Source organism: Triticum aestivum, chromosome 6B (genome assembly GCF_018294505.1).
Source record: "Triticum aestivum cultivar Chinese Spring chromosome 6B, IWGSC CS RefSeq v2.1, whole genome shotgun sequence".
Lineage (NCBI taxonomy): Eukaryota > Viridiplantae > Streptophyta > Magnoliopsida > Poales > Poaceae > Triticum > Triticum aestivum.
In genome coordinates this window covers 516,380,635-516,398,200 of record NC_057810.1, presented here as the reverse complement: position 1 = coordinate 516,398,200, position 17,566 = coordinate 516,380,635, and the positions used below count along the sequence as shown (strand labels likewise).

The 17,566-nt window shown below is 47.7% G+C and overlaps 2 protein-coding genes across 2 annotated transcripts; both read right to left on the bottom strand.

The window, feature by feature from the left end:
- LOC123134338 (uclacyanin-3) lies at positions 1–1,138 on the bottom strand. The gene is made up of 2 exons (XM_044553608.1): positions 902–1,138; positions 1–678 (listed from the first exon to the last, which is right to left on the bottom strand). Exons 1-2 carry the CDS (start codon positions 1,062–1,064, stop codon positions 248–250), a joined length of 594 nt encoding a protein of 197 aa, XP_044409543.1. The 5' UTR covers positions 1,065–1,138; the 3' UTR covers positions 1–247.
- A 10,690-nt stretch (positions 1,139–11,828) lies between these two features.
- Positions 11,829–16,905, bottom strand: LOC123137749 (uncharacterized). Its single transcript, XM_044557597.1, has 2 exons — positions 16,374–16,905; positions 11,829–12,586 (listed from the first exon to the last, which is right to left on the bottom strand). Exons 1-2 carry the CDS (start codon positions 16,818–16,820, stop codon positions 11,972–11,974), a joined length of 1,062 nt encoding a protein of 353 aa, XP_044413532.1. The 5' UTR covers positions 16,821–16,905; the 3' UTR covers positions 11,829–11,971.
- Positions 16,906–17,566: the final 661 nt, after the last annotated feature.

Sequence of the window (17,566 nt, the reverse complement as noted above, 5' to 3'; positions counted from 1 at the left end):
GCACCAACATGGAGAGTCCATATTTCAAAGTGATCATACAAGCACGAGTCCCGATCGAATGGGAGGATCTAACCACACAACAGAATAGAGCACAAATGAAAAGGCCCCAGATAAAGAGGAGCCACGGGGAGGCACGCAGTGTGCAACTCGGGAAGAAGAAAACGTTTTTTTTTTTTTTTTGAGGCAAGGGAAGAAGAAAACGTGAACTGAACAATTCGGAGAACGGAAACAAAGCACTGCCTCTTGCCTAGCCCATCAGGGCGAGGCCGACAAGGCCTGCAGCTCCAACCAGAGAGCCCATCACGGAGCGGGCCTCGACGCCGCTGGCCCCGCCGACGCTGTCCGCTGATTTGGAGGAGGAAGGCGCCGTTGTCGCCCCGGCCGGGGTCGTGGACGTGGAGGGCGTCTCCGAAGGCGTGGAGGGCGTCTCCGAAGGCGTGTCTGGCGAGGTGGACGGGGTGGGCGTGGTGGTGGCCGCGGGGGCGACCTTGACGGCGAGCTTCATGCCGCCGGAGCAGTGGCCGCTGACGCCGCAGATGAAGTAGCGCGTGCCGGGCTTGGTGAGCGTGATCTTGGTGTCCTGGTCGCTGAACGACTGGATGGAGTTGGTGGCAGAGCAGGCGCTGTAGTCCGACGACCCCACCTCCGCCACGTTGTGCGACGCGCCGTACTGGAACACTGCACGCACACATGGAAATCAATCAGGTCGGCCTAAACAATAGCGCCGTACTGCTAGCTGCTGCTGCTGCTACTACTACAGTGCACCGGCGAACAAGTCATGCATGCGCTGGCGTGTACATGAACCCTTTTGCCAAGCTGGTAGCACTGTGCTCTACTTAAGGTCCAGTATCACCAAGAGCACCGTTGATACTAGCAATGATCCTAGTACTGCACCACGTACCGAGTGTGTCACCGACGGTGAAGGTTTTGTCGCTTGCCCAGGTGCTGTAGTCCACGCCGCTAGCCCAGCCCGACGAGTCGCCGACGGTGTAGTCCGCGGCGTAGGCCGGGGCGACGGCGGCGAGGAGGACCAAACCTGCAGCTAAAAGTCCACGCCCAGCCATGATAGCAAGTTAAGGTCTTGGAGGCTTTGAATTCTTGGAGACTTTGCTGTGGAATGCTAGTACAAGGATGACAGGTGATGGACCCGCGGTTACTGCTATATAGGCTCAGCGAAGCGGTGCAGTCAGTATACTGGCTAACGCGATTTGGTTTGGTTTGTTCGGGTGCAGTTGGGTTAGTTGTGTTCGTCAACAACTCTACCGTCCCCCGACCCCGATTCCTTGAACAAATCACTAGTGCCAAGCGGGCTACACTGATACCGATGGGGTTTAGTTGATCACACCATCACATCAAATACGTTAGCGCTAAAGAAAGCAATATTCATCAGTCGTTACAGCCACTATGTTGGTTTCACCACTCATATTGACCAGCTAATTTTATGTTACAGATTGGTACAAGTTAAATAATTAATGCGTAAATATCAGCAACTACAAATTAGCAGTGTAAATTTTCTTTGCTACTAGTACCATCATTTTTAATAGAACTGTCTAACGTGTAATAATTTGATAACAGAACATCAAGGAATGCAAAACAGATGACATAACAAATAGACAGTTTGTAGGAAATGTGCATAATTTGGAAAGAAAGCTCCTTCAGTAGCTGAAAGAGGTCAAAGAAAGTACAAGGAGAAGACAGCTAGGTGGCAAATGTTGGTTGAACCGTTGAACAAACCAATTACTCTAATTCATGCATGTGCATTCGTCTATTGGCCTTGATCTTCGTCCTCCGATGATTGATTAGCTTTAGGTGAGGTGAGGTGAGGTGAGGTGAGGTGGTAGGCATCGTTGTCAGCAGCCTTGCAGAATTACAACTGGGCTGGACGTGGGCCATGGGTGGCGGGCTTGGCCCAGCCCGCAGCAACACACTATATCACCTGATGCTTCGATCGATCGGTGAACTGATCCAGATGGATCACGGCTCAAACGGCACAACGCCCAGCAGTCCCTTGTTCTTGCTTGTTCGTGTAATCTAGCTTTCCAATTCCGTGTATCTTAAAGTAATTCGTGTGATACTACTTGTGAAATCAGAGGAGGTTTTTTGTGTTTGTGTGAATAATTAATACGGGAGTTTTGTTCCAAAGTCACAGGGTTACAATTGAGAGGCAATAAATCCTCACAACTTAGAGGATATCTGCTCATCCATACGGCAATACATGACTCGATACAGCTATAATTTATCATACAATCTGCTACCCTATTTTGAGTCGTACTATTTTTTTCTTGGAGCAAACTCCCTCTTATCCATCAAAGATTTAATTTATGCTACTAGATGACCATAGGCCGTTCGGTACATACTATCACCATAGAGGATCGAAAGTGCAGTGTAGGAATCAGATTGTACCCTAACTGGTCGATCAATATGTTATAAAGCAAGGGCCTCCCCTGCAATGTTGCATGTATCTCCGCTGACAGAACCATCATTACGACGTAAGATCATATCAGCACCTGCCTTGCCATCATGAGCTGAGAAAGATCCATCAACAGACAGCGCGACCCAATTTGCTGGAGGTGGTGGCCATGAAACATGAACCACGGCTTGTTTAATACTAATAGGAATAACCTCCTCCCGTGCCAACATCCCCCCTTTTACTATTTCTTCCATACTGTAATTCCTGGCTATATCAAGGACTTATAATAATTATCCAGAAATTCCATAGTAACATCAACGATGGCACTTCCTTGCCACACAACGCAACATCATTGCGAAGTAGCGAAATTCTCCATATAAGTAGAATGATCATATCATGAACCTTATTATCACATGCCACAAGCACGTGCAGTAGTCACTCTTTACCATTATCTAGTAGCACATCATCGGTTGGCAATGGCCATAACTCTCGCATCCTCTGCCACACGACTCGTGCTTGAGGGCATGCAACTAGGGCATGGTAAGAACCTTCCCTCTCCTGGCCACACACCCGGCAACAATCAGTAGTACCAATGTGTTAATAAATATGACACCCCCAAAATTAATTGTGCACTAAACGTCCACACCACATGCACGATCAAGATCACTGAGTCACTGTATAATCACACAACTCTACGACACGAAGGATAAGCATAAATCTTTATATTACAAATCAGGGTTACGCGGACCCGATTACATAAGTCATCAAAGCAAATATTATCCGAGTATAGATATAGTTAGACAAGTTTGCCTTAAGAAGACTAAGAAAAACAACGACACTAGATCGAAAGGCGAGGCCTCCTGCCCAGGGCCTCCGAACTACTACTCGAAGTCGAACTCCACGTAGTAGCCAAGCTCGAGATCCTCTGGATCCGGGGCTCCATCATCTGATGGCAATATCCGGGAAGAAGAAAAGAGGTAGCATAGCAACCATGAGTACTCATCCAAAGTATTCGCGAGACTTACATCAGAACTATGCTAAGTATGCATCAACATCAAAGGAATGGGGCTATACCTTTGAACTATACTGCAGAAATGCCAGAATAAGGGGGAGAAGCTCAAATTTTCTAAAACAAGGGGAGAAGCTCATCCTATAGAAGACTGCATCTGCGGCCATCATTTTGCAACGGTAGAAGAGATGAGCTTATATATAATATTTATAACATGTATATATCAACAACACCCAGAGATCCTTCCTCGACTACCCAGCGAGAAAGTGATCCTGGAGTAGTAAAACAATTAAGTAATACAAGAGTATCTGGTTCTAGTTGTAGTAGATCATGATACAACTCCAAACGTCCTATTACTGTGGACACCACTATTCAAATAGATTACTTATCTGCAGGGGTGCACCACATTACCCAACACGCTCGATTACCTCTAAGCGCACACACTTTTTTGGGTAATGCCCGGCCTCGGATGATCAACACTCCGTAGACCAACCTAGGCTCTCCAGAGAGGTCAACACACCTGTCGAAATCCTAAGTACGAAGGGGTCATGGGCCCATCACCTTAAGTACTCTTGCATGTTGCGAGACTGGCCGGGGACCAAACCCACCTCTTCATCAGGCATGCCGCCCACCCCAACAATCAGCCCGCCTCTCTGAACTGTGAGATCTGGATCTCTTTTGGAAGGAACGTGCGACGCCGAGGGTCCCATATACCATTATCCTTCATGGTGGTTAGTGTGTAAAGGCATGTATCCCAACTCAGATCAAATACCCAGATCCGTTAGTGCATTATTAGCATCTCGCGGAGATGGCTAGGGTCGTCGCTCCGACTAGGTAACTTGCGGACCACGACCAGGGACCATGCCCACCGCTCTCCTAGGTGGTCTCCACCCGCCCTACCGTTCCGCCACATTATCTCTCGCGGGTACCCTTGGGCCGACCTGCCTTTATCACTGTAACAATCGGGGTTCAGGTCCATACCATCAAGGTGAAAATGAGGATTCACCCTCGATAGGTTCACACGTGATATATTGCACGACAGAGAGATCAACAAGAGTGAAATACGAGAAATCACCCTCAGTAGATCACACTAAATGTGTTATACTACAGAGTCGACATTGAGAGTGATAAAGAAGGAATCACCCTCGGTAGATCACACCAGATACGGCTCGGTAGAGTCGTATAATTGTAAGGGCCTCTAGGGGTGTTCTGGTCTCGGTACAATGATCCATCATCTCGGTCAACCTAGATAGAACAACATGATAACACGGACAAGGGTGTAGGGCCATTGATGGAATACTAGACTACCTTTACTAAGTATGTAGGACAACAGGTAAACTATCAACAGCAAGTTATCAAAAACAGGATATGCATCAGAATAGGAGCTACGAGAACAATCAACAATAGCAAAAATCTAATGCAAGAATAAGAGAGAAAGAATGGGTGATATCTGGATGGTCAAGGGGGTTTTGCTTGCCTGGAAGCTCTGACTCAGTTACAAATTTAGAGCTAAATTAACAATTTACTTAACAGAGGGGGCCCACATGTCATTGGCAGTGGGATGATTAGGTGGGTGGTTTACCACTAACAGGGGGGTTAGGCCCTAAATAGACTAGGATGGGCCCGCTGGCAGTGTCACAGGCCGACCTCACAAAGGCGGGCACACACACACGACCTCAGGCTCGGCCGCGGCTGGCCGGCCAGGTAGCAACGGGAACCAGTGGTGGGAAGAGGCGCCCGGAGGCGGCTGCGGGCGCGCACGCGTGGTCAGGAGGGGTGCAACCTTGCTTAGAGGCCGTGCACGGTGACGTGCAGGCGGCAGTGTGGGCGAGCAGCAGGCAGCGAGGCTGCGCGGGCGGGTGCCGATCGGAGGCGAGGCCGGAACGCGACAAAGGGTGGGCACGGGCGGCTGCAACGACAACAGCACCACGCAGTTGCGATAGCAGAAGCACTATCAGCAGCAAGCAGCAGCAACACATCGGCGCAAGAAGCAGCAGTGGTGTGCTGGTAGTGGCGAGTGGCGAGCAGGGTTGACACGGTGGGGCTCACATGTGTGCTAGGGGTGGCCGGAGCGTCGGGCACGCAGGGGCAGGGGGCGCACGGGGACGCGGTGAGCGTGAGATGCGTTGGCGCGTGCATGAGCGCCGGCCATGGCAACTGAAGCGTGGGGGGCAGTGATGTCTACTATCCAACCTTCTTCTTGTAGATTCCTGTTGGACCTTCAAGTGTAGAGTTTTGTAGGACAGTAGCAATTTTTCCTCAAGTGCATGACCTAAGGTTTATCAATCCGTGGGAGACGTAGGATGAAGATGGGCTCTATCAAATAAACCTGTAACCAAATAACAAAGAGTCTCTTGTGTCCTCAACACACCCAATACAATGATAAATTGTATAGGTGCACTAGTCCGGTGAAGAAATGGTGATACACGTGTAATATAGATAGTAGATATAGGTTTTTGTAATCTGAAAAAATAAAAACAACAATTTAACTAGTAACAAAAGTGAGCAAAAAAGGTATTGTAATACTTAAAAACAATGCCTAGGGTTCATACTTTCACTAGTGCAAATTCTCTCAACAATGATAACATATTTGGATCACATAACAATCCTTCAACGTGCAACAAAGAGTCACTCCAAAGTTCCTATCACGGAGAACATAAGATGAAATTTGTTATAGGTGGCATAAGATGAAATTATTTGTAGGGTACGAAACCACCTCAAAGTTATTCTTTCCAATCAATCCATTGAGTTATTCCTATAAATGTCACAAACATCCCTAGAGTTTATAGTAAAATAACACCATATGATACACATCAGTCAACCCTAATGTCACCTAGATACTCCGACATCACCACAAGTATCCGTAGATCAATTATACAATATGCATCAAACAACTTCAGATTCATAATATTGAATCCAATAGAAAGAACCTCAAAGAGTGCCCCAAGATTCCTACCGGAGAAACAAGGACAAAAACGTGCATCAACCCCTATGCATAGATTACCCCAATGTCACCTCGGGAATCCGCGAGTTGCGTGCCAAAACATACATCAAGTGAATCAATAGAACATCCCATTCTCACCAGGGGTATCCCACGCAAGACATACATCAAGTGTTCTCAAATCCGTCAAAATATTCAATTCGATAATAGTGAAACCTCAATGGTAAAACTCAATTCATCACAAGAAGATAGAGAGGGAGAACAACATATAATCCAACTATAGTAACAAAGCTCGTGGTACATCAACATCGTGCCAAATCAAGAACATGAGAGAGAGAGAGATCAAACGCATAGATACCGGTACATACCCTCAGTCTCGAGGGCAAACTACTCCCTCCTCGTCATGGTGGCCGCCAGGACGATGAAGATGGCCTCCGGTGATGGTTTCCCCCTCCGGCAAGGTGCCGGAATGGGTTCCTGATTGGTTTTTCGTGGCTACAGTGGCTTACGGCGGTGGAACTTTCGATCTAGGGTTCTTTTCGGGGGTTTCCGTATTTATAAAAAAATTGTGTTGGAAACAAGTCGGGAGGGTGCCCGAGGCCCACAAGCCCCTAGGGAGCCCCCCTAGGGTGCGCCCTACAGGCTTGTGGCCTCCTCGGGACTCTTCTGGCCCTGCTCTGATGCTTCGGGGTCTGTTTTGGTCCATAAAAAATCACCGTAAATTTTCAGCACATTCCGACAACTTTTAGTTCTGCACAAAAATCGAGACCATGGTAGTTCTGCTGAAAATAGCGTCAGACCATGTTAGTTCTAATAAAATCATTACAAAACCAGATAAAATTGTTGCAAACATGACATGAATACATCATAAATTATAGATACGTTGGATACGTATCAGACATCCATACGCCGACGGATCAAAGGGGGAAACGGGGTAACAGGGAAAGGAGCTAACCGCGGAGGCACATGGGGGGCCGTTGATGGCTTATGAGTTGTAGAGGTGACGAAATCGGCAAAGGCAGCGGTGCCCGACGAGGAAGACAACATTGATCCTGGTGATGCAACGCTCACCGGATTGAGCTAGTTGTCGCAATCGAGGCATTAGTCGACGACGGAGCGGATGGACGAGGCTCACGACGCGGGGACGATCATAGGCGCGCGGGCGAGGTGAGGCGTGGCGACAGTGGCGCTCGGGGGAGCGACATCAGAGAGGGAGAGAGCATGCGCGGGGGGGGGGTGAATAGCGGTGGCGGGGGAGGGGGGTAGGGTTTCATCAGGGCTCGGGGACGACCTAGTAGGGCGTCGGGGTCGTCGGATGGCCGGCACGTTGGCCTGGCGCGGCCATGGCCGGCGGATGCGTCACGACTCCGTCACGTGAATAGGAGGAAGGGGATGGCGCCACAGGTGGGTTGGGCCACACTGTTGCCACAGCTGGGATGTGTGCACAGTGCAAATTCCCTCCGCCCTTTTTCTTTTCCTTTATTCATTTCCCATTTCTTTATTTGTCCACAATTTTGCCTGATATTTTCACACCAAATGAATTTAGTTAAATGTGCAACTTAGCACACAAATACTAGGAAAGGTTTTGAGTTAGTCCAAAAAGGTTCAAATACTTTTGAATAGTTCGAATATTTGTTTATATCAAATTTATTCAATAAAATGTTGCTGGATCAGTTTTAAATAGTCTAGAGGCACTTAAATATTTAAAAAATGTTGATTCTTACATGAAAATTTATTAGTGAATATTTGCAACCTAACATACATTTTTATTTTACTTTTTGAAAATTTTAGTTATTTGACTTGCATTTGAAAATGGAATTTGGCTTTGATTTTTGGACAATTGACAATTAGCAAGGTAATCATGATGACATGGCAACCATTAGGGGAAGATCACTGGAGCATGATTCTCAGGGTGTTACAAAAGCTTATTTTGATCAGTGGCAAGAGCATTTGACGCGGCCTTCCAAGCTATAATACGCATTTTAAGAGGAACTTTAGCCTCCCAAACATAATTCCATATGGATCAATCTCCCTTTGGACAGATAAAGGAAGCCCCTCCCACAAATGAATCGTCATGTTCTTTAGTAGCGAGTTTGTAAGCGCTCTTAATAGTAAACTATCCAGACTTTTTCGAAAACCAGGCAAAAAAATCTTCCCAGCCTCTCAATGTACATATTCTCAAAATTTGCTGCACATCTACATCCCAAAAATGTTGTTGCAGACGGCCCATGTTCCATCCACCATGGTTGAACAGAAAGTCTGAAACATGATTAAATCGACGATTCCTTTTCGGAGTAATCGGTCTAAGATCATTACCTCTTGGAATCCAAGAATAACTCCATGTATGCACCATAGACCCGTTATTGATTCTCCAAATAAAACCATTTTTCACTAGTTGAAGGCCATATTCAATACCTTTCCAAACAGTCGTAAAATTACCTGCAAATACCATGACCAGAAGATTCCCATTAGGATAACATTTCACCCGAAGCAGGTGAGCGCACAAACTATCTGGAGTTTCAATTAATCGCCAACCCTGTTTAGCTTACATGGCTTGATTAAAACCCCACATATCTCTAATGCCTATACCACCCTTAGACTTTGAAAGACGCATTTTATCCCAACTAAGCCAAGCCATTACAAGAGCCTTCTTCAGAAAATCTCAATCCACTCAGTCATATGCCTTAGAAAGATCAAACTTATAAGCACAACATACTTTAGAATGATCAGAGGAGCTTGTTAACAATCATCCGCACACACATAACCCATATATATTTTAGGAGGATATATGTCTCTCGAGCTAAGCTTTTGCCATATAAACGTACAAGCACTGGCACAAACATTCATATAGTGATATGTGGTTTTAATCGTTATGTTCCACGTCTCAAAATATAAGTATATGTGGCTCAAGTATTTTCATGTCATACCATATTGATTTTATAGTAAAAGCACATGGTCAACCAAAAAAGATAATCAAGCTAGAAGTCCCATAAAACAAAATTCTTAGTTAATAGATCCAGAAAATGATAGATTTTCGAAATCATTTTTTAACATTATGAACAACCGACAATCTGAATTCTACCTTCATAAACCAATTTTAACATCAGATAACATCAGATAAGGCTGGTCACAATGGGGAGGAACTTAGAAGTAACCTCACACACTCCAATACAACTTTGCTTATGTGGCACATATTTAATGAAGAGAGAGGTGCTTGTGGTAACTAGCTAAGTTACCGGAACATCACACACTTCAAGAAACAATGAGTCTATAATTTAATAAATACATCGTTGCATGACACTACATAGATGTTCCTACCCACTATGTAGGTAGTAACATAATCTAGGAAAGCGTGTAAGTTACTAGCTTATGTTCTTGCCCATTGTGACCAGCCTAAGAACAGCCTCAAGCGTGTGCTCTAAATTTTTTGGTATGTACTAATCTATTGTCACGTACTACCTCCGTCTAGGACTATTGGTCTCGTCAACCGGATCGGCAGGACCAAGGCAGAGCAAACAGCACATGCAAATTTCTAGATTTGTGTTGTTATTTACTGCCGCATGCAGCAGCTGCCTTTTGTGTTGATGGCATGTATTGGCCCGCTTCTGCGTATGCTACAGAAGAAGCCCTAGTACCGGAACAAATGCTCGCATGCAGCCGGCCTCTTCTGCATGCAACGGCTGGGAATTGATTTCCCTTAATCAGTGAAAACAATGACCGAGGGAAACGGCCTAATAAAACAGAACAGCGATGTGTTGCTAAGGGGCCCAATAAACCCGGACGAAGGTAGTACATACGACACACATGTTTATAATTATTGTACTCCTTTTGAAAATGGAACGTTCAGATTATGCATGCGGAAATTAAAGCTTATCAAATATAGTTCAATCACATGGGATTAGAACCACCAAATTGTAGTTCAATTTGTATACACTTTCGACACATTTAAGATAATGCGTGGGCCGCCTGACTAGTTAAAAAAAATATTATTTCGTAAAAAATTACTCCCTTCATTTCATAATATAAGAGCGTTTTTTACAATGTATCAATGTTGCAGTGTAAAATACACTTTTATATTATGCGAAGCAGGGAGTATATGTACGTACCCTATAGGCCTATGGCCCATACAGGCAGGCGCGCGCCAGGGAGCAGCAGGCCAGCAAACCGATCTCCCCGATCCCAGCAATTGAGTGTTTTGAGCGATTAGCGGCGTTTCCTTTCACGTAAGAAAAAAGCGATCAATCAGCGGCCTGGACGATTCCCTTCCTGTTCTGTTCGACTCTTTCATCACTCGGAGTCACGCAACGCCCAGGTCCCAGCCATAGCTGCTGTCCGCCGACGCCGCCGTGCACGCACGCACTCCCGCCTCGCCGCCGCCTGGTAATTTCCTTTGTAATCTGTATATATTCGCCACTGATTTCAATTCCGGGGCCCCCTTTGGCATTTGCTCAATTGTTCTCTTCTCAATCCTTTGAAAACTCTAGGCGCTGTGCAATCCCCTATGTATTGTATTGTATACACGCACGCACTGAAGTTTGACCATCACTCCATCACGTATTGAGGTATATTCATATAATACTGATACAAGAAAATTCCTTTGATGCATAGCCGGCAATGTTCAACAATTGATAGAACAATTTTTTTTATTTTTAGCATTGTGTATGTGTTATTATGAAGTCCTCCAGTAAGAGGAATTATCCATCAGGTAGCAGCAAAAGGAAAAAGAAGAAGGAAGTGGAGAAATTGACACACACACACAACGCTGGTGTTTAAAGTTATATTCGGATTTTTATTGAGCTCGGACACTCTGAAGTCATTAAGTGACAATGAATTTTGAAAAATGTTGCACAAAATTTGCAGAAACTTTCTCTCTTAATGATTCATCTCATGTTGAGGTATGCGATCTTATTTCTGAATTGAAGATTATGAAATTAACTTTGCCAGATGGCGTAATGTCTGCTGTGGAGATTTTCGGTCATGTGAGAGAAGTCAACTGCTATCCTAATATCTCTATTGCCTATCGCATCTTATTTATTGTGCCTGTGACGGTCGCATCGGCGGAAAGAAGCTTTTCGAAGTTGAAATTGTTGAAGAATTATTTAAGGTCAACAATGACTCAAGAGAGGTTAAATGCTCTAGCTACATTATGCATCGAGAAGAAATTATTGGATGAGAATGACATCGACCCCATCATAAGCGACTTTGCATTGAAGAATGTTAGAAGAAATTTTTAAGGTAATATGTATAAATTATCTGATACGTGTATTGATTTTAGATGCATTGAAGTGTTACTGATAGTAATTTATATATACACTATTTTTTAGATAAATATATATATACTTATATTATAATGACTTGTATATTAAGGGTCCCCAATTTTTAGTTCGCCCCGGGCCCCCGAAATCTCAAGACCGGCCTTGTGTTTAACTTTTGTAAAAATCTATAGACACTACATTATGAAACGGAGGGAGTATAAGAGAAATTCATTCGAAGTAGAGTACAATTTGTATATGATATTAACATAGTTTTTGTGGATATCGAGGGCTAACATTGGCTTATTTGAGTCCCCGGAGCAAATATGCATGCAGTAAATATTTTTGTCTTGCTGTGTCTACTTTGGAACCGTGGCCGTGATGAGGAAACCATGGCCGTCGGGCATGACGACGACGAGCCCTTCGTCTCCGCCCGACACGATTCTGTACGACACATGCACGGGCTTGACGTCCCTGATAGTCAGCTCCTCCAGCCCCAGCTCGCCCCACTCCGCAGCTTCCAGCGCGTGGCCGGCGCCGCCCTTGTTCAGGCCGTCCGCCGTGACCGACGTCTCGACGGTCGTCGCCCCGCGGCCGGGGTCTCCGGGGGCGACGATGAGCGTGAAGCGCGACGGCCTGTCCGCCCCGAGCTCCTCGCTCGCCCGGTCGATACAGGCCGCCGCGAGCGCGCGGGGGTCGCCGGCCGCGGCCCTGAAGAGCACGGTCTGGGCGTGGACGCCGTCGGCGGCGACGGAGTCGACGGGGAAGGACCTGATGCGCTTGCAGCAGATCTCCGGGCGCTGGAAGTAGGCCATGTACTGCATCATGGGCGTGGGGGCGACCTTGCTCTGCTCCATCATCTCGGCGTGCGTGCGCGCCCACGCCCGGAGGAACCTCGCCAGCGACAGCGGGTCGGACAGCAGCACCGTGCAGCTGACGCCGATGGCGTATCCCCTGCCCTGGAACCGGTTCAGCTGCAGCGCACAGGACAGGAGGTCGATCAGGCTACCGGAATACATGCATGCACTTCTTTTCAGTCTAATAATTAATTAAACAGAAGTTATATTACGACTAGCTGTAGAGTGTGTAATACAAGACCCACTGTGTCGCTCACGGACACTTCCGCTCAACTGTGCACTGCATTGAATGAATTGCATTCAACACGTCAGGCTGTAATTAGGTTTCGCCATTGAATGAGTTCCATTCCCCGTGGCACCCGCCGCGGCCGATGTCACTTTTGTTGGTAGGGTACGCACATTTAACATGGTCGGCGAGGTTTATCGGCCGTATAATAAATGCGTGGTCACTGCGTCTACGATTCCGGCATGCAATGCAGGCGATGCCGGAAGGAATGGAGATTTTGCTCAGCCATGAGTGCGTAAGCTGGTTTTAGCTAGGGAAAGGAGGAGGTCAGGGAGCGGACGTCATGTGCAACAAACAGCAAGACAGTTAACGACTCTGGTACACATACATTACTATGTACTCCCTCTGTTCCTAAATATAGGAGGTTTTGGTTGTTCAAATTGATTCTATGAAAACGTCATATATTTAGAAACGGGGGCTCCATTTATTTCTGGATTTATTTCAGGATTTCCGGCGATGTGCATTCAGTGGGAGGAGACGTTCCCGTCGACGACGAGGTGCCTACGGTGACTTCGTAAATTTCAAGATGATATGCCGGCTCAGTCTTTCGGAGGTGCTCATAGGGGTAGGGTGTGCGTGTGTGCGTTCATAGGGGTGAGTGTATGCGCATGTATATGAGCGCTTGTGTTTGTACTGATGTTAAAAAAAAAACAGGGGCAGTATGTACGAGACCGAAAACGCACCTTATTTTCTTAGAACCAAGCGTGCAACTGCATACAACTGACAAAGCATTTGCAGCAAGAAGGATCGAGGTAGTACACAACGGTAATGATGGCCGCTAGAGTTGATTTTTATTGTTGAGTTGGGGGAGTATTTAGAGCAATTCTAACGGGGCGATCCATTTCATTCGCGGACGTTCGTTTGGATCGGCGCGGACACAAAAGTCGGCCCAACGCGTCAATCCAAAAGGACATGTGTCCGTTTTTCGTTCGCGGGCGACCCATTCCGGCCAATTTTTGAGCCGGATTTGCGTCAGCGCGGGCACCAGACGGACGCGCGCACGCTCGACTTCTCCTTTCCCCGGGCCCGCCTCCTTCATCGCTGACGCCGCCGGTCATTTTTTCCGGTGACTCTGCCAGCTGCCGGTGCCGCAACATCCGCTCAGCAACGCCGCCACCTCCCATGTCGTCCGCCACCGCCGTCTTGCCGCCGGGAACCGAAAGCTTCGCCCCCCCCCCCGACACAGCTGCGACTGCGACCAAGAAGCCGCCTCGCCGCCCCGGCCAGATCCTCACCGGTACGCTCGTCGGACGCCGACACGCTCGTCGGACTCCGGCAGGGCAGCTAGCTGGTCCGTGCGTGCCGTGACTCCCTTTGCCGGCCATCTCGTTCATCGACGCCCGCAAGCTGTTCGACAGTTTGGCAAGGTACAGAATGGACTCCGCCAATGAGTTTTTTTTTTCACAATTTCCTTTGCGAATCCGACGATTCGTCATCCGATGACGAGGAGGAGATATTGGCTGCCGTGTTGGTCCATCACCATCTCAATAGCTAGCGGCCATTGTTCCGTGGCTCCATTTCGGGCCACATTCCGGCGTTGAATCGCAACCGACAGAGCGGGCATCTCCTTCTTTGGAATGACTACTTTAATACAACAAATCCGTTGTTCAAACATCAGAAATTTCGCCGCCGTTTCCGTATGAGTAGACATCTTTTCAACTGTATTAGAGAGGGGGAGATCAGCTATAATGACTATTTCGAGTGCAAAGAAGATGTCGTTGGAAAGATTGGTTTCTCCTCTTATCAGAAATGCACCGCCGCCACCCGAATGCTTGCATACGGAGTGCCAGGTGATCTCATTGACGAGTACGTCCGTATGAGCGAGTCTACATGTCTAGACTCCCTGTATAAGTTCTACAAGGCTGTTATTGCTGTGTTTGACCCTGGGTACTTGAGAGAGCCGACTCCTGAAGATATAACCCGTTTGTTGGCGATTAATGCCAGCAGGGACTTCCCAGGGATGCTTGGCAGCATAGACTGCATGCATTGGGAGTGGAAGAACTGTCCTTCTACTTGGCAAGGGCAGTATAAGGGCCATGTCAGGGCTTGCACTGTCATACTAGAGGCCGTGGCGTCTCAAGATCTCTTGATCTGGCACTTTTTCTTTGGCATGGCCGGATCACACAGTGATATCAACGTGCTTCAGTGCTCGGCAGTGTTTACTAGGCTTGCCGAAGGCAACAACCCACCAGTGAACTTTACTATCAACAGCCACAACTACAAGAAAAGATACTACCTAGGTGACGGTATCTATCCTCAATGGACCACTATTGTGAAGACAATCCCCAACCCCGTCGGAGAGAAGAGGAAAAGATTTGCCCAAGAGCAAGAGAGTGCTAGGAAGGACGTCGAGCGTGCCTTTGGTATTTTACAATCTTGATGGGGCATCGTTCGGTATCTCGCTAATACCTGGAGCATGCAGAAACTGTGGGAGGTGATGACTGCTTGTGTGATTATGCACAATATGATCGTAGAAGATGAGCGCCCGCAATGTCTGTACGATCAAGGTTTTCAGTTTCAGGGTGAGAATGTTGTGCCTGAGCCTGAAGGAGCGGCAACGTTTGAAAGTTCATCCAATTTCATCATGACATGCGTGATTGGGAAACTCACGTGCAACTGCAAAATGATTTGGTTGTGTATATGTGGGCTCATGTTGGCAACCAATAGGTATATCTTCTTTATTCGGCTTGCAAGACTATGTGAGACATTTTTACTTTTATTCGGCTTGTAAAACTATGCTATTTTATTAGGTTGAAACTATATTTATTTGACTATATGTTTGAACGCAAAAGTTGTGAACGCAAAAATGAGCTATTTGTTGAAATAGGGCGGTCAGCCGACGTATATGGATCGGCGTGTTAGGCCACTGCCGACCGAAATTTAAAACAGAGCGGACTCGGGCGGACGGCCAATCCAAACAGACAAAAAACGAACAAAATCGCCGTTCATTTGAGTCGGCCCATTGGAGTTCGCTCTTACGGATTTGACCGGTTAGCACAGCAACCAGTCAGACACCGCTATAAATTCACATTTGATAGGCACTTTTGCGTCCATCTCGGTGTCATTTCTGTCTGGCAAGGGGGGTTCACGGACTATACAAGTGTCATATCGCTATATCTATGCTGGTGTTTTAATCAGGTGCGCGATAAACTGGGGAAGGATTCTTGAATCTGTTGGGGAGTTCTTGGTCTAGGTTAAAGAAACTCGGGCACTCTTACGCGGGTATACGAGTTACCGGACTGTCAGTGACTTGTACCTATCTTTCTTTTCTTCGTGATGCTTCAATTGCACTATCTCAAAGGGAAGTTCCGGCTGTGAGCCTTTTATGTTTGTGATGTTTATGTTAGCAGTCAACCTGTAATAAATCTGGCACCACCTGGATTGTAATTTGTACCCAACTTGTTTCTGTGGCTCTAATTGAAATGGGTTATACCTTTCATCTTCTCAGTAGTACAAATCTTTTTTTGTAAATCCAAATGACGTGTGCAAACTTAGCGAGATGCTTGTGTCTATTTTTGTAAATCGTATATTAGAACAATAATGGTTAGAACTTGATCTAACAGTTCAAAAAATAGCAATTTTACAGAAAAATTCAGGAGCTGGTGCGCGTGCATATACCTGCATGAAGAAGAGCGAGCACATATCAGGATCCTCCGCGCTCACGTCGACCCACGGCGCCAGCGCGGCTTCCTTACGCGCCCGCTCCTTGTCCGCCAGGAAATCCTCCATGGTAACCTCCACCGTCGCCTGCTGGAACCTCACTCCGGCGTCGTTCAGCTTCACCTCCCACGACCCGTCGGCGTGCCGCCGGAGCCTGCCAGCCATCTCCGGGAAAAAGCACAGCACCTCGCCCAGCGATTCCTTTACCCATATACCTTCCTCCAGCGGCGCGTCGTCGCCACGGTAGTAGAAGACCGCGCGGAGGCGCCGCTGCAGCGAGGTCGCCGGGAGCGGCGGCGCGGCCACGGCTATGACGCGCGTCCTGTCGGGCTCGACGAGGCGAGTCGGCAAGCCCGTCTGCACGGACTCGATGTGCACCTGTGGTGACGCCGGCGTGGCTGCCATTCTTGGAGCTCGGTCGGCTGCGTGCGCCTCGACCGTGGTGTGGGTTTCGTTTCACGGCTCGTCCAAGGGTATGCCTTGCTGTGTACTACTTGGTGGATGTCTGGAACAGAGGAGGTCCCCTATTTATACGGGTTTTGCCTTCTGACGTGTTCCAGTCTTAAATGCTGCGGGCGCTGATGGCAATGTGTATCAGCATGCCAGGGCAAGAACTTCCACCGTATGTACGAAGAGCAATGCGCGTTCCCGAATTCCTAAAAACCCTCGCAGCGACTAGGGCTAGGCGATTTTGACGGCGGCCGCACATCTCTCCCGCGGGCCGCCCACGTGATCCCGGCGACGATGGCAACATCCGGCGCGGGCAAGGAGAAGCAAGACGGCGGCGCCCTCTCCCCTCGCTCGGCTCGGGCGCAGATGGAGGAGGCGCTCGGTAAACTCGACATCTCCGAGGAAGAGGCTACGCCTCTGGTGATGGATGACTTAGATGATGGTGCAGCACCGAAGTGGCTTCTGGCGGGCAAGGTTCTGTATCGCAATCTCTTCCCCATCCAGACGATCTCCAATGCCTTACGTCCAGCTTGGGGTAACCCGAGGGGCCTGGTGATCCGTCCTTTGGGGGAGAACATGTTTGTCGCGCAGTTTGAGACCGAGCGAGATCGAGATCGAGTCTGGGAGGGATCTCACTGGCACATCAGCAAGGAAAAGTGTTCAAATCATCCGGCCGATCCGCGTCCCGGCCATGCAACACC

Bases quoted from the DNA above. Each gene is read 5' to 3' on its own strand.
- LOC123134338 (XM_044553608.1), bottom strand. From the start codon at position 1,064: ATGGCTGGGCGTGGACTTTTAGCTGCAGGTTTGGTCCTCCTCGCCGCC. The intron at 679-901 runs GTACGTGGTGCA...GTGTGCGTGCAG, and splicing joins CACCGTCGGTGACACACTCG to TGTTCCAGTACGGCGCGTCG.
- LOC123137749 (XM_044557597.1), bottom strand. From the start codon at position 16,820: ATGGCAGCCACGCCGGCGTCACCACAGGTGCACATCGAGTCCGTGCAG. The intron at 12,587-16,373 runs GTATATGCACGC...TGTGCGCTGCAG, and splicing joins GCTCGCTCTTCTTCATGCAG to CTGAACCGGTTCCAGGGCAG.